Source organism: Sander lucioperca, chromosome 4 (assembly GCF_008315115.2).
Source record: "Sander lucioperca isolate FBNREF2018 chromosome 4, SLUC_FBN_1.2, whole genome shotgun sequence".
NCBI classification, from domain to species: domain Eukaryota; kingdom Metazoa; phylum Chordata; class Actinopteri; order Perciformes; family Percidae; genus Sander; species Sander lucioperca.
This window is the reverse complement of record NC_050176.1, coordinates 998,432-1,015,368: the sequence shown is the minus strand read 5'-3', so window position 1 is coordinate 1,015,368 and position 16,937 is coordinate 998,432. Positions and strand designations below refer to the sequence as shown.

Genomic DNA, 16,937 nt, shown 5'->3' with positions numbered 1-16,937 from the left:
TCAATGGAAGAATACTTTCAATGTTTACCTGAAGATTATTATATATATATATATATATATATATATATATATATATATATATATATATATTCAGCAGAGACATGTAGGGCAGGGTTGCACCATGCCAAAATGTTTTTGTGTATTGTGTTGGGTGGTCAATTAGATGCTGGAAGGGATTTACATTTTCATGTTTTTCATTTCTAAATAGTTCCTTATTGACATGAATTTGTTGTATTGGGACATTTGTTGATGAACTTATTGACGTTTGAGAGAGTGACATTATAAAACAATGTTTTTGTCAGGATAAATGATGTAACTTAAACACTGTCTCTTTGTAGTCTTAGGAGTTTGACAGACAAACTGGCCATCGTTTGAGAGACACCAGACATTTTGCCTTGGAGGAGGGAGTTGACCTCTTTCATGTAATTATTATAATTGATATAAGATGGCATTAATGCAATATTGTTGAGGATATCTTTGATGAATATTCATGTCTTTATTGACTGCATTGCCGTGATCCAACAAGGTTATTAGACACATCTTGACTTAAATTCCTTGTTGTTCCAGGTGATGCCTTTTAGAAACAGGAGCAGTTGACTTTCTGTCAACTTCCTGGTGTCCCGGGACCTGGGAGCTCTGCACTATTAGTGTCTTCCATCACTGAATGAGATATGGATGTAAATCAAAGTATTACGTAAATGACTGAAGGTAGCTGTAAGCAAGGAGTCTGCTGCTTCATTCCACTCACACACTCTGACAATCTATACTACTATAAACAATGTGCCTTGTTCATGTGTCTGTTTCACCTTCCCGTGTCCTCCCATGGGCCCATTTCTTCCAGTTCCTTTCTTGACAAATGTTCAACAATCCCCACGCCAATGCAGTCTCCCAGGACGTTGACAGCAGTGTTGCCGCGATCTCTGAAAGACACAGACCACAGAGTAGGGGATATGTGCGTCTTCACACTGTGCTTTTCGATCAAGTGTAGTAATCCCTGCTAAAGCACAGGTTAAACTTACAGCAGCCATTCTAAAACCATCAAAAGAGACACGTCCCTCACAGGAATCCCAATGACTGTCAAAATGAAGAGGGTGGTGGCTGTTCCTGTGGCTGGGATCCCTGCTTCTCCAACACTGGACACTGATACTGTCGCACTGGAGAGAAAACACAGAGTCAGTGATCACCAGAGTGGACTGTTAAAGAAGTAATTCACCAGCTCTTAAAGAACCCATAACGTATACTTTTTCATGCTGTCTATCACATACTTGTAAAGATTGTCCTGTGTCATCTTCCTCAATGTTTGTGTGTTTATTTATAACCTTCTTCCCCAGATTTATTTTTCAAACAGTCCCACATTATCGTTCTATATTGAGCCAGAGTTTCCAAGGGTGTTTTCACACCTATAGTTTGTTTGCTTTGGTCCGAATTAGTAGATGAGTTTGTAAACTTGGAGCGTTTTCCACTTGGTTCGGTTTCTTTTCCAACCAAAAAATCCAAGTGAACCAAAATGCGTAACTACAAACTATGAGGGGCACTTTTTACTCTGCTTATTGGTCAGATGTGTCTGGGGCGGGAGCAAGAAATTAAATACAGGAAGAAGGTCCTGGTGCATATTTCTCTCTCACATCTCAATGGTTAAACCAGCTCATTTCATTGAAATCATTTTCCAGACGACTTCACGAGCAGCGTTACTACGTCTGCTCTGCTCGCTGAGACTCCGCTCTGCACTGCCTGTGTGACTGTCTCCAACTTTAGCGGTGGCTGGTTTGACCACGAAAGACCAGTGACAGCAAGCTGCTACAGTTGTGTGCTCTGCAGCATCGCAGATTGCAAAGCAGACCTGACTACAGGAGCCGCTTATCTCAAACTTGAAGAGTACACCTGTTAGTTGGGTCTGATCGCGTTCTCACCACAAACAAACCATACCGAAGTGTATCATGGTTCGTTTGTAGCCACACAGGTCTCGGTCCGGTTGTTTTGGTCCGCACCTGAGTGCAATTGCTGTGTCCACATCTGCCCAAACGAACTAAACCAAGGGGGTAAATGCTCCAGGGTTCAGTTCAACCGAACTAAACAAGGCAGGTGTGAAAATGTCCAAAGAGTTTGTGTTAAAAACAATAATTTTGTGTTCCTACAAAGGAACCACAGTCCACAACACCGACAGAGCAACAAGTCTGTGTTGTGAGTGCAGTGAGGGATCTACGGACTTATCTACAAAGGTAACTCACATTTCAAAAAAGCAGCATAGAAGAGCAAATGCGAGAGATAATCATAAACAAGCTACTGTCAGCTGAGCGGAGTGAAAAAGCAGCCATCAGATACCAATGCAGCACCGCTCACAGCCACAGCTAATACTACGCAGCTATGTACTTCTGTAAATGTTTTGCTGCACAACCAATTAAGGTAAAATAATAAAGTGTAATAATAAATAATAACATGTCATGGCAGCTCGAGACCAGCACTATCCAATATGGGAAGAACAACATACTAGAATGATTGTGCCATGCATCATTTTAATATATTTAGTGTGTTACTTATAGCATATGATTTATCCCCAGCTCTTAATAACAAGAAATGGAACATAAATAATATTTGATTGTGACTTACGCAAGGGTAATAATCTGGCTCCAGCTCAGTTGCATGTTGTTGAGTTGGGCGATGAAAACTGCTGCCGCCACTTCATAAAGGGCTGTTCCGTCCATGTTGATATTATGCCCAATCGGCAGCATGAAGCGAGTGATTCTTTTGTCAATCATGATTACGTCCTCACAACATCGGAAAGTCTGCGCGTAGGAATAGCTTGGAGACAAAGTGCACCCTGTTGTTAGTTCCTAAATATCTATAAATAAATTCTAAATCTAAATCCTCTTGTGAATGTGATACCATATTGTTGAAGGCTCATACAAAAATGTTACTTCTCTTACCTGCGCGAGACAAGGAATGACTCCTTTAAAGCAGGATAAACGCCCTTGATGATAGTAAAGGGGTTCCGTCTCACAATCACGAGATAGATCAGCGGTAGGACTATTGCTGCGTGGATGATGAGCCTTAGAAAGAGCAAAAAATACTTAGTGGATACTGAGCATAACAAATAAAATGACTGACAACAGCAAATACCGTTTATTTATAATGCAAAAGTGCTAAAAGTGTGGAAGAGAACATACCCGCCAGTAACCGATGCTATGAACATTAAAAGGTTGAAGACAGTCTCGTATTTGTTCCAAACCTCAACAACATAGCTTGCAGTCATGAAGAACAATCCTATTGGCAAGAAGCTGGAGAAAAAAACTAAATTATGGCAATACTTCAGAGACTTGTGAATGGAAAGAACAAAAACTTTTTTTTAATCCCTCATGGGGAAATTTAATTTTTAAAGTGCTCATTTTCAGGTTCATAATTGTATTTAGAGGTTATATCAGAATAGGTTTACATGGTTTAATTTTCAAAAAACACCATATATTTGTTGTACTGCACATTGCTGCAGCTCCTCTTTTCACCCTGTATGTTGAGCTCTCTGTTTTAGCTACAGAGTGAGGTATCGCACTTCTGTTCCATCTTTGTTGAGAGTCGCACATGCTCAGTACCTAGGTGAGGACTACTAGAAGCAGAGTATGAGGGCGTGCCACGCTAGCAGCTAGGCGAGCATTATAACGTGTGTTACAAAGTGACCACGTTTGTCTCTGAAGTAAAGGCTGGACTACAATAGAGCAGTTTGGAGCAGTTTGTGAACAGTGTTTTCTGTTGGAGATGGTAAGTCCCTTTGGGGTGGACTTTGGGCTTTATCACTTTGTAAACCTATAACATGCACAAAAAAGATATATGACATAATAAAGTAAAGGGGAAAAGCCAAAAAGCATAATATGAGCACTTTAAAGCAGCCTAACATTAAACAGAAATGTCAATCTCTTGGAAGCGGCCACTTTGAGGGCCACGGTAAGATTTTCTCTGGCTGTTTGCATTTTTAGACGGTGTATCATCTCCATGACAACGCCTCGTTGTACTTCTGTTCTAACTTCCTACTTTTAGGCTTTTTTGTAGCTGGATATATCATGTGTTGCGTCTAAATATGAATGTGGATAACGTTAGTGATAGTGAGATGCTTGCTACAGTTACACTTCTAGTGATGAATCAGCGAAAACACGTTTTATTTCTCTGATTCACTGCTTTGTTCTAACGCCGCTGGGCGCTCCCTCGCTTCAGTCTCTCTCTATCTGGCTTGACCACGTAACGTTACCGTGCTTTCGGGCGGTCGGTGAGGCTCCGTCTAAAACTCGGCCAGTTCCACCAGCTGTTTGTAATATTAAAATAAAATGGATTATGGATCATTTCATTTCTATAGTTTATAGCTGACTTTACCAGCTGCCTTCTCTATTGGCTGTTGAAACAGATGACGTCCCTTAAGCTTGTTTTATGGTTCTGCGCAGGCTCCACGCAGAGCTTTCGCCGTAGCCTACGTTAAGTGGCCTGATGTTTATATTTGTGCACTGGTGTGTGCGTGTGGGGAGTAGGTGATAGAGCGAGGGAGAAGTGAGAGAGTGACGGTGATTAGCTTCGGAGCGAGTACCGACTCTAGAGTCATAGTGAGAGAAACAAAGTGTCTCCCCTGTGTTTTCTGACCACGGTGGGAAATCTTTAGCAGGAAAAGTTAACCCTCTCCTTGATTTCATGTTGATTATGGAGAAAGAGAACCAGGAAATGAGTCGTTTTACTCGTTTGGTGTTGCTGTGGGTGTATTAAAACATCTTATATTCGGACCAATACGGTACTATACATTGCATATATTTCACATTTGAATATTGTATTGAATTTGCAGAGATTTTCTTCTAGAACATGCATGCTGTTTCACCTTACCCAATTATAATGTGAACCACATGTTTAACGGCATTGTGAACTGCGGTATTGACGTCCACAAAGAGTTGCCCTTCTTCTCCCAATGACCTGAGGGCCACTCCAAAAATAACAGAGCAGACAATAAGGCCCAGAGCGTTGAGTCCCTCAACATGTTTACCCACCAGACGCACTGCGTCCCTTGTCTGAAACAAGATGAGAAACTGGTTGTGTGAAACTGGAGTGACAATGGTCTGATGGTAGCTTCAGCTATCGACAGTTATCAATGTAAACTTCAAAAAAGACATTTTTATAGTGACACGATTGGGAAAGGTGTTTACCACTTCCTGGCCAGACGTTTCATCCAATTCATCAATTGCAAGCACCACCTTCTGAGTCTTGTACTAAAGATTAGAAAAACATCACATCATAAATTAAACTTCATGGTCTCCTTCATGGGCCGTATATCCCATACCCGAGTGATAAAACATACCTGTTGAAAACTAGCCTGAACCAGATTTTTTGGCACCATGTTTCTATAAAGAGTAAAGAAAAAACACACACACATCTACCGTCATAATACAACTATTCAGTCAGCTTGTAAATGCTGACAAATCTGAAAGAAATGCAAAGAAACAAAAGTTTCTTCTCACCTTATTAGATCCAACAAGGCATCGACTTCGGAGAAGGCATGTTCATCATCATCATCATCATCTGTCACACGACCATTGCGAGGGACCCCAGGCTTGACCAACAGTATCAGTGTTAACCCTACAGCACATAATCCAGGGGTGAACACAGGAAGCAAAAACACAACAGCAACCGCCGGATGTTCCGCCGGAAGTCCCTCGCCTCGGAAAACTCCGTTTGTTTCGGGAAAACAACAACTTTGCACACAACTTTGAGCTAGCAAGCTACACACTGAAAATGTCAAGTTTTGAAGAAAATTTGGATCGTGCAACCAGGCAGGCTTGCTTGGTTCTTTTCGGGGAATAATAGTGAGCTGGGCAATATATCAATATTATATCGATATCGTGATATGAGACTAGATATTGTCTTAGTTTTTGGATATCGTAAATCGTAATATGGCGTTGTCTTTTCCTGGTTTTAAAGGCTGCATTACAGTAAAGTGATATACTTTTCTGAACTTACCAGACTGTTGTAACTGTTTTATTTATTTATCTGTAGTGGATTTACACTGATAGCTCACGTTACTATATTGTGTGAATTGGCTGCAAATGTCCTACCAAAACAAGTTCCTTCTCAAGACTATTTTGCAGAGCCATCGTCGCCGCGTCAGAGCTTAGCGCCGGCCAAGACAATTGTGATTGGTTTAAAGAAATGCAAACAACCCAGAGTGTTTTTTTCTCCTATCCTAGAATGTATGTGTGGAGGAGCCCGACCTTTCCTTCCCAGCGCTGTGGAGATAGGTCTCACAATGCGAGATGCAAAGGGGAAAATACTTTTTTGTAATTTGGGTGTACTGCTAGCCTACAAATCTAGACGCACCCTAGCGGCAGCAAGTGTAATTTGCAGCCAGGGTCGTCTAGCAACTCTTCGGTTAACATAATGACGGCCACGACTCTGGAAGACTTGGAGTTAAGCTTTTCTTTGAGAAAAGAACAAAGAACGGCACTGAAGTCATTCTTAAAAAAGGAAGATGTGTTCAGAGTTTTGCCGACCGGATACGCCAAAGTTGAATCTATCAACTAGCGTTGCTCTGGCTGGTTGTAGCGCTATCCTATTGCGTGCAGAGGTAATTTAAAAGACAACCGTTTATCCTGCCCCTCGGATTGAGCCCTGCCAATGGTGAGTTCCCAAACCCAACATCTTGATGTGGGTCTGGCTTGTCATGCTAGTGTACTGCTGCTTTAATATAGAAAATGTAAATGATATGATTGATACTTAGAGTATAAAAAGATTCTTCCGGTCCTACCTGTTAACTAATTGCAGTCTAATACAACAGTCCTACAACAAACCCTACATTCATTAAGTTTATAATGTTCAGTTTGGTAAGGTGGAGCTGTTGAATTATATGCTGACAGGCATTTCTATTATTTTACCATCAACACAAACTACATCATTTAAAATTATCATACAGTTAAAGCAACGCCTCTTAAAAATAGTTTCAACAAAAACTGAACCTCATAACTTTCATGAAGGTAGGATTTACTGCATTAGTTTTAGCTCAGTCTATCCATCCATCTTCGTCCGCTTATCCGGTATCGGGTCGCGGGGGCAGCAGCTCCAGCAGTGGACCCCAAACTTCCCTTTCCCGAGCCACATTAACCAGCTCCGACCCGGATCCCGAGGCGTTCCCAGGCCAGGTTGGAGATATAATCCCTCCACCTAGTCCTGGGTCTTCCCCGAGGCCTTCTCCCAGCTAGTGTACCTAATAAACTAGCAACTGAGTGTATGTTCTATGTATTGGATTTCTCTTACCTATAGTAACAGACAGAAGAGTGGTTGAGATGAAGTATGCTGCTGTACGTATGGTGATTTTTCTGGAGATGCCAACACTCCGAGTACAAACTCCTATTTAAAAAATAAAAACATGAGCTGAGGGTTAGAGCATCAATAAAATAATTTATGAGCGTTACATCATTGTAATGTCAGGGAAAGTTAGGACAACACAGTCAGCTTAGGTGGGTTATCGTATATCTCTGTGAGGGTCATTTCTTAAAACATATAACTAAATTAAGTCTAAATTGTAAGAAATCGATGTCAGCTATGTAAATTATTAGTATTATGACTTTTGAACTGCTGACAGCGTGAGAAATACACCTTTGGCTTACCTTGTATAACATTTGACACAATCAGAGGAATGGTAACCAAGTGAAACATCCGCACGAGTATTTCTCCTGGGAAACTGATGTACTCCATCTCAAAATGTGACAAAGGGACGTAGATCTTCAGAATCACGCCCACAACAATGCCTGTGAGACAGTAACAATTAGAACTTCAACACAGAAAAAGGATTTCAAATCGCTGAGAATAGAAATGTAGGCTAACAGTTTAGCGCCCTTGTAGTTGTACAAATAACAACAATAATATAATATAACATTATGACAAAACTAAACTAAATGTCAAACTAAATACAACCCAATACAAAATAGAATAATACATCATAATTTATATTTGGTTGTTTTTGTTGTCATGGGCACAGAAACTGTTTTATGGGCCTATTTTGTATTGAATTTATGTCCTCTGTATCCGAACACGCTCACATTACAACACTTTATGTCAGACCACAAGATAGATACACAATGTAACACCACAGTAAAAAACAAACACAAAGAATAACTTCCTCACATTGCACAAATACATTTGTTCTGTATAATGCTGTTCTCAACCATATACCCATAGTCTGCACATACACATACATACATTTATATAAAGGTTCCCAATCAATGCCGTCCAATGGGCACATTTATCCGGATGAACAATACATATGACCAGCACTATAGTGTCTTAGCACACGCAATAAAATCCTCACAATTCAAAAGCTAGAACAAAATTGTTGCATGATGTAATTTTACAGGCTTGCATCATATGTGCAAAGTTTTGTATCTGTAGTAAGAATGGTTGATTATGGGATGCACATGATCTTCAAAACCAAATCTAAACCATTAGTGTTGGGTCATATTGTGGTGTCTCTGTTAGAGCAAATGCATTAGATAGATACAGTATTTAACGTTAGGTAGCGTTGTTGTGCCAAGTTCTGCATCCCTGCGTTCCAGAGTTGCATCCACAAGATAAAATAAATCATTTTAAGGCAAAATACCGCAAAATACTGTTTAAAAACTATATAAACGTCTTTGTCATGTTCTTCAACAATGATAAATGATCTGAAGTGTATAATTTTAGAACATTTAGAATCATCAGTGTTTGATTAGACTCAGTAATAGCATTTCATTGCTGCCTGTGAGATGGATGCAATTTTCGGGACATGCATTTTATTTGGCAGAAATAATTGTTGCCGTCTGAGTGAAAGCAATTTTTTTGCAGGGATGCAAAACTCGGCACACAACTCAAAAATAGTGCTGTCCACCGTTACAGTGGCTTACATCACTTACCCAGTGTTGTAATGTAACGAAGTACAAGTACTTTGGTACTGTAATTAAGTAGAATTTTCACGTATCTGTATTTTACTGGGTTAATTATATTTCCGGAAACTTTTACTTTTACACCACTACATTTCCTAAATAAAATGTATACTTTTACGCCACTACATTTCCCCTAAGCATCTTTTTACTACAAAATAAAATCAGAAGAAATGTGTTACACTGGAAAGAAATCAGGTTTGGCGAATCATTGCTCCTAGATTGCAAGTTAATGCACGCTCCATTCCAGTTGGTGACGTAAGCATTAATAACTGATAGTGTGATGGAAGCACCTGGTGCAGGCTCTGCCGCCATGGTAACAGCCGATGACCACCCCGACGACAGTGGTGATGAAGATAACGTTACACACCTTTGGCCATAAAGTTCATAATCAAAGTTTTTTTTTTTACTTTTACTTCTAATAATTACGTACATTCAATATCATAAAAAAATACTTTTGATAGTTAAGTACAGTAAATATCAGATACTTTAAGACTCAAGTAATATTCTAAAAGGAGACTTTAACTTCTACCAAAGTCTTTTTTTTGTAAGATACTTATACTTTTACTCAAGTATTGCTTTCAAGTACTTTATACAAGACTGCACTTACCCATGATAACAGCGAAAAGGCTGTACGCGGCTAACTTATTCTTCTTCCGGAAGTAGCTGCAACAGGCTCTGGCGCGATCTCTTATATTCTGTCTATGGGCGCGATCCATCATCTTTAGCTACGCAGTCTAAAAGAAAACAAACTCACATTAGCTAGCTAATGCTAGCTACAGAAACACGTACAGTTGGTTATTTTAACAGCTGGCCTGAACAAGTAACGGTACTTGGCTAATTAAAATTATTAAACAAGGATGACGTTTATACGTTGACTATAACGGTTATTTAAAGTTATACTCACAAATATAACGTAACGTCAGATGATAAAAGTATAATGGCTAACGTTAGCTAGCTAGTTAATACGTTTTTCTATGTAGCTAACGCTATCTCGCTGAGCTCCAGCCTCTCTGGTCTCTGCTATCCTGTTTTGGGTCAAAGTCAATCACAGTCCTAGGTGATGGAACATATGTTTCGTTGCTAACGTTACAAAAGACAACAGAAGTTCAAAGAATATAAATGAGTTTTCAAATCTATATCTAATGGCATATTAGAATTAATGAAAAGTTATAAAAAAAAAAAAAAATGAAGTTCCTGGTTTTAATTTTACTCTTTATATAAATTGTATTGCTATTATGAGCAGCAAATTTAATAATAAGCACATTAGAAAATGCTTTATAAATATAAAGAAAATAACTATAATAATAATTTTTCCTGGAATTCTCACTTTACTGATATTAACTGGCATAGGGCGTGGCTTGTTCCTTTTAGATATTGTATCACGAAAAAAGTTAGGGAATTACATTTGAAAATATTGCATAATATATATCTTATAACTTCTCCGGGAACCATCACCTTATCGTGGTGGAGAGGTTTGTGTGTCCCTATGAACCTGAGGGCTGTGTTGTCTGGAGCTTTGTGCTCCTGGTAGGGTCTCCCAAGGCAAAGTGGTCTCAGGTGAGGGGCCAGACAAAGAATGGTTCAAAAACCCTATGAAAAAACGAGGTAGAGATGATGTGACCCTGCCCGGAGGAAGCCCGGGGCCCCCGTCTGGAGCCAGGCCCAGATGGAGGGCCCGTCAGCGAGCGCCTGGTGGCCGGGTTTGCCACGGAGCCCGGCCGGGCACAGCCCGAAAAAGCTACGTGGCACCTCTCTCTCCAACCCATGGGCCCACCACCTGTGGGAGGAACCGCTGGGGTCGGGTGCGCTGCCACATGGGTGGCAGTGAAGGTCAGGGGCCTCGACGGACCAGACCCGGGCAGCAGACGCTGGCTCTGGGGACGTGGAACGTCACCTCTCTGTGGGGGAAGGAACCGGAACTTGTGCGGGAGGTGGAGCGCTACCAGTTGGATCTGGTGGGGCTTACCTCTACGCTCTACGTCTCGGTTCTGGAACCATACTCCTGGATAGGGGTTGGACTCTTTTCTTCTCCGGAGTTGCCCAGGGTGTGAGGCGCCGGGCGGGTGTGGGAATACTCACAAGCCCCCGCCGCTACGTTGGAGTTTACCCCGGTGGACGAGAGGGTCGCCTCCCTACGCCTGCGGGTTGTGGGGGGGAAAACTCTGACTGTTGTTTGTGCGTATGCACCAAACAAGAGCTCGGAGTATTCGGCCTTCTTGGAGACCTTGAATGGAGTCCTGTATGGGGCTCCAGTAGGGGACTCCATAGTTCTGCTGGGGGACTTCAACGCGCACGTGGGCAATGATGGAGACACATGGAGAGGCGTGATTGGGAGGAACGGCCTCCCTGATCTAAACCAGAGTGGTTGTTTGTTGTTGGACTTCTGTGCTAGTCATGGATTGTCTATAACGAACACCATGTTCGAACATAGGGATGCTCATAAGTGTACTTGGTACCAGAGCACCCTAGGCCAAAGGTCAATGATCGATTTTATAATCGTTTCATCTGATCTGAGGCCGTATGTTTTGGACACTCGGGTGAAGAGTGGGGCAGAGCTGTCAACTGATCACCATCTGGTGGTGAGTTGGGTCAGAGGGTGGGGGAAGACTCTGGACAGACCTGGTAAACCCAAACGGGTAGTGCGGGTGAACTGGGAACGTCTGGAGGAGGCCCCTGTCCGACAGACTTTCAACTCACACCTCCGACGGAGCTTTTCGTGCATCCCTGTGGAGGCTGGGGGCATTGAACCCGAGTGGACAATGTTCAAAGTTTCCATTGCTGAAGCTGCGGCGGGGAGCTGTGGTCTTAGGGTCTTAGGTGCCTCAAGGGGCGGCAACCCACGAACACCGTGGTGGACACCGGTGGTCAGGGAAGCCGTCCGACTGAAGAAGGAGTCTTTCTGGGATATGTTATCCCAGGGGACTCCGGAGGCAGTTGCAAGGTACCGAAGGTCCCGAAGGGCTGCAGCCTCTGCCGTGAAAGAGGCAAAGCAGCGGGTGTGGGAGAAGTTCGGAGAAGACATGGAGAAGGACTTTCGGTCGGCACCAAGGTGCTTCTGGAAAACCGTTCGCCACCTCAGGAGGGGGAAGCGGGGAACCATCCAAGCTGTGTACAGTAAGGATGGGACGCTGCTGACCTCAACTGAGGAGGTAATAGGGCGGTGGAAGGAGCACTTTGAGGAACTCCTAAATCCGACTAATACGCCCTCTATGGTAGAGGCAGAGCTGGAGGATGATGGGGGATTGTCGTCAATTTCCCTGGTGGAAGTTGCTGAGGTAGTTAAACAACTCCACAGTGGCAAAGCCCCAGGGATTGATGAGATCCGTCCAGAAATGCTTAAAGCTCTGGGTGTGGAGGGGTTGTCTTGGTTGACACGCCTCTTCAACATTGCGTGGAAGTCGGGGACGGTGCCTAAGGAGTGGCAGACCGGGGTGGTGGTTCCCCTTTTCAAAAAGGGGGACCAGAGGGTGTGTGCCAATTACAGGGGTATCACACTTCTCAGCCTCCCCGGTAAAGTCTACTCCAAGGTGCTGGAAAGGAGGGTTCGGTCGATAGTCGAACCTCAGGTTGAAGAGGAACAATGCGGATTCCGTCCTGGTCGTGGAACAACGGACCAGATCTTTACTCTCGCAAGGATCCTGGAGGGAGCCTGGGAGTATGCCCAACCGGTCTACATGTGCTTTGTGGATCTGGAGAAGGCGTATGACCGGGTCCCCCGGGAGACACTGTGGGAGGTGCTGCGGGAGTATGGGGTGAGGGGGTCCCTTCTCAGGGCCATCCAATCTCTGTACGACCAAAGCGAGAGCTGTGTCCGGGTTCTCGGCAGTAAGTCGGACTCGTTTCAGGTGAGAGTTGGCCTCCGCCAGGGCTGCGCTTTGTCACCAATCCTGTTTGTAGTATTTATGGACAGGATATCGAGGCGTAGTCGGGGTGGAGAGGGATTGCAGTTTGGTGAGCTGGGGATCTCATCGCTGCTTTTTGCAGATGATGTGGTCCTGATAGCATCGTCGGCCTGTGACCTTCAGCACTCACTGGATCGGTTCGCAGCCGAGTGTGAAGCGGCTGGGATGAGGATCAGCACCTCTAAATCTGAGGCCATGGTTCTCAGCAGGAAACCGATGGAGTGCCTTCTCCAGGTAGGGAATGAGTCTTTACCCCAAGTGAAGGAGTTCAAGTACCTTGGAGTCTTGTTCGCGAGTGAGGGAACAATGGAGCGGGAGATTGGTCGGAGAATCGGCGCAGCGGGTGCGGTATTACACTCAATTTATCGCACCGTTGTGACGAAAAGAGAGCTGAGCCAGAAGGCAAAGCTCTCAATCTACCGGTCAGTTTTCGTTCCTACCCTCACCTATGGTCATGAAGGCTGGGTCATGACCGAAAGAACGAGATCCAGGGTACAAGCGGCCGAAATGGGTTTCCTCAGGAGGGTGGCTGGCGTCTCCCTTAGAGATAGGGTGAGAAGCTCAGTCATCCGTGAGGAGCTCGGAGTAGAGCCGCTGCTCCTTCGCGTCGAAAGGAGCCAGTTGAGGTGGTTCGGGCATCTGGTAAGGATGCCCCCTGGGCGCCTCCCTAGGGAGGTTTTCCAGGCACGTCCAGCTGGGAGGAGGCCTCGGGGAAGACCCAGGACTAGGTGGAGGGATTATATCTCCAACCTGGCCTGGGAACGCCTCGGGATCCCCCAGTCGGAGCTGGTTAATGTGGCTCGGGAAAGGGAAGTTTGGGGTCCCCTGCTGGAGCTGCTACCCCCGCGACCCGTTACCGGATAAGCGGAAGAAGATGGATGGATGGATGGATGGATGGCATAATATATATCATACAAACCTGTTTATCTCAAAACCCACGCCTGTTGATAATTATTGTAGTTTTTGTAAGACAGAACAAGAATCGTTAACCCATCTTTTTTATGGTTGTTCATTCTGTATTACTTTCTGGAAAAAGTTTTGAAAATGATATGGTATCTAAAACAACACATACAATTACACTTGAAGGGAAACATATTATTACATATTTTGAATGTAAAGATAGGAATTTATGTAATATTGTAAATCTCTTTATTTTATTAGGTAAGTTCCATATTCACGAAGCAACATTTTCCAAATCAACACCATGTTTTAAACTATTCCAAATTGAAACCGACATGTACTTTGAGTCTCTTAAATTGGTAACAAATAAGAAAGGTATTTTAATAACTGATATCTACTTAAAATGATTTAATTAAGAACTCCTGCTGTCATCATTAATGAAGTTTGCAAGTCTGTCACTTCTTTACCTATGTATCTTTTTATTTGTTTCTGTTTAAATCATTACTTTCATACTTACTTTCATGTTATATTATTTGCACTTATTTATGCATAGTTTTATGTTTATGGACTGTGATGACTGAATTTTTGTAAATTGAATTCTTAAATAAAAAGTAACTAAAAACATGGCACACAGAAACAGGTGTAAAATGATCGACTTTTGACAATTGGTGTGATCCAGGTGGGACAGCGCGGCAATAATATTAATGTATCGTTTGGCTTTTCTCTTGAACAGACAGTTGGATTGTTTGGTGAGAAATGTCCACAAAGTATACAAAAATGAATAAAAACCTTCTAGTGACTGGTATTGCCCTGGCATCCAGCACTACTGTCAGAAATCAGGATATATCCTTCAATGCCCATCTAAAACAAACCTCTAGAACAGCCTTTTTTCACCTTCGTAACATTGCTAAAATTAGGAACATCCTGTCTCCAAACGATGCTGAAAAACTAGTCCATGTATTCGTTACTTCCAGGCTGGACTACTGTAATTCCTTATTATCAGGATGCTCAAATAAAACTCTTAGGACTCTCCAGCTGATCCAGAATGCTGCAGCGCGTGTTCTGACAAGAACTAAGAAAAGAGATCATATTTCTCCTGTATTAGCTTCTCTAATTGGCTTCCTGTAAAATCCAGGATTGAATTTAAAATCCTTCTTCTGACCTATAAAGCTCTAAATGGTCAAGCTCCTTCATATCTTGAGGATCTCTTAGTACCTTATTGTCCCACTAGAGCACTACGCTCCCAGAATGCAGAGTTACTTGTGGTTCCTAGAGTCTCTAAAAGTAGAATGGGAGGCAGAGCCTTCAGCTACCAGGCTCCTCTCCTGTGGAACCAGCTCCCAGTCTGGGTTCGGGGGGCAGACACCGTCACTACATTTAAGACTAAAGTGAAAACTCTCCTCTTTGATAAAGCTTATAGTTAGGGAGTGAGGAGTTGCAGTGAACGCCTAGACCGGCGGGGCAGGGTGTATAGCTGCAGACACAGCACCCCTGCTTTTCTCTGCTTCTCTTTACAGTCATCAGATTTACCTATCGTATAATCAATAATATAGTGCCTCTCCTAGTTATGCTATTATAATTCTAGACTGCCGAGGAAGTTCCTTCCTTCTTATGACACGCTCTTTTCTTTTGTTTCCTTTTATGCACATCCTGTCCCAGAAGTGCTTGTTACTCACCTAGCTCTGGGGAGTTTACTCCCCGGAGTCCTTATGTTTCTTCTTCGCCCAGAACATCGCCTCGGATTAGGGCGACACCAAGATCTGGGTCTTGGGTGCAGCTGTGGCTATGGACCTGCTACACCCTGCTACGCTCTGCGATTCCCTGCAATGTCCGGCTACGTCCTGCTGTGTCCACCGCGTCCACCCATGCTCTGCTGTGCCACGCTACATCCTGTACCGTCATAACCTCAACCGTCAGACACCGCCCACCAAGAGTCTGGGTCTGCCGAGGTTTCTTCCTAAAAGGGAGTTTTTCCTCGCCACTGTCGCAATAGCCACTGCTAATGCTTGCTCTTGGGGGAACTATTGGAATTGTTGGGGCTTTGTAAATTATAGAGTGTGGTCTAGACCTACTCTATCTGTAAAGTGTCTCGAGATAACTCTTGTTATGATTTGATACTATAAATAAAATTGAATTGAAATTGAATTGAATTGTATCTATAACAGAGAATCTCTTTTCACAGTTTGATAGCTTGAGAACATCCGTCCCTAGTGTCTGTACACTTGTAGTGTAGTATGCTCAGTCGATGAGCATGATCTAGCATTAGGGCCCTCGGCCTTCCTCTGGGCATTTTAATCACTTGTGTTGGATTAAAATCTAACACAAATACATTTCAACTATGTAGTATAATAAACAAGATAATAAACAAGTTTTAGCACTTATTTAACAGATCAAGAAGAAAATTAACAAATGTAATATAAATATTATCTACCATAATATAAATATGGTAAATATAAATGTCACTGGGGTCAGAAGTCATGTGAGCTGGTGCAGCTCCATTTGCATCATGATAACAGAACTACACTGCCACCAAGTGGACTGTCCCAAAAACACATCACTTATCCATTGTGTGCCTCAGTGGAAAATAATGTAATGTTCAAAAGCTGAAAGACAGGAAAGGAGGGGTTGAGAAAAGAATAACTTGGTAACCACGATGTTTTAGAAGAGGATGTTATACATTTATTATTGAACCAGCTTTTGAAATCCAAAAGACAGGGTAAGGGATTAAAAAAAACATTGCACTACTTAATAAAGTATTACTAGTAATAACTCTCATACAAAATGTACAAATGTTTGTTAAAAATGTCATTATCATCATAACAGGCCTTCAAACGATTTTGGTTACAGATATAATACATAATGAAACTACTATGATGCCATTTTAATGATAGTTTCATAAAGTTTAAAGGAAAACTATTCAAACAACCCAACAGCTGGCATGGAAAAGATTAGCAAAATTAATTCATAAGCACTCATACTGGTTGTGCCATTTTCTGAAAAGACATAAATAGTGGGACTGAGGTAATTGCTATTGTACCAACAACAAAAAGTGTCCAACGTAAAACAATCCCAAGACACAACATGGATGCATACTGTCACAAATGTGACCTTTGACCCCAAAGAAAAAAGATGACCCTCCAACATAATCTAATACACTAAAGGAGAGGTTTCTAAAACTGGGTTCTTCCTGGATCTCTGCTGA

The 16,937-nt window shown here is 42.5% G+C and overlaps 1 protein-coding gene across 3 annotated transcripts; it reads right to left on the bottom strand.

Annotated features, from left to right (window-relative positions):
* Positions 1-354: 354 nt before the first annotated feature.
* On the bottom strand, positions 355-9,980 carry LOC116045774 (excitatory amino acid transporter 3-like). Of its 3 annotated transcripts, none has more exons than XM_036000855.1 (14): positions 9,834-9,979; positions 9,541-9,620; positions 7,623-7,763; positions 7,270-7,362; positions 5,481-5,598; positions 5,321-5,363; positions 5,169-5,231; positions 4,852-5,033; positions 3,165-3,275; positions 2,925-3,047; positions 2,608-2,799; positions 1,020-1,154; positions 807-920; positions 355-660 (listed from the first exon to the last, which is right to left on the bottom strand). In XM_036000855.1, the coding sequence occupies exons 2-14, from the start codon at positions 9,542-9,544 to the stop codon at positions 645-647; spliced, it is 1,335 nt and encodes a 444-aa protein (XP_035856748.1). In that variant the 5' UTR covers positions 9,545-9,620; positions 9,834-9,979; the 3' UTR covers positions 355-644. The 3 variants fall into 3 exon arrangements, with proteins under 3 accessions (XP_035856748.1, XP_031149483.1, XP_031149484.1); XM_031293623.2 differs by having other exon boundaries at positions 9,541-9,667; positions 9,838-9,979; XM_031293624.2 differs by lacking the exon at positions 355-660 and having other exon boundaries at positions 676-920; positions 9,541-9,667; positions 9,838-9,980.
* Positions 9,981-16,937: the final 6,957 nt, after the last annotated feature.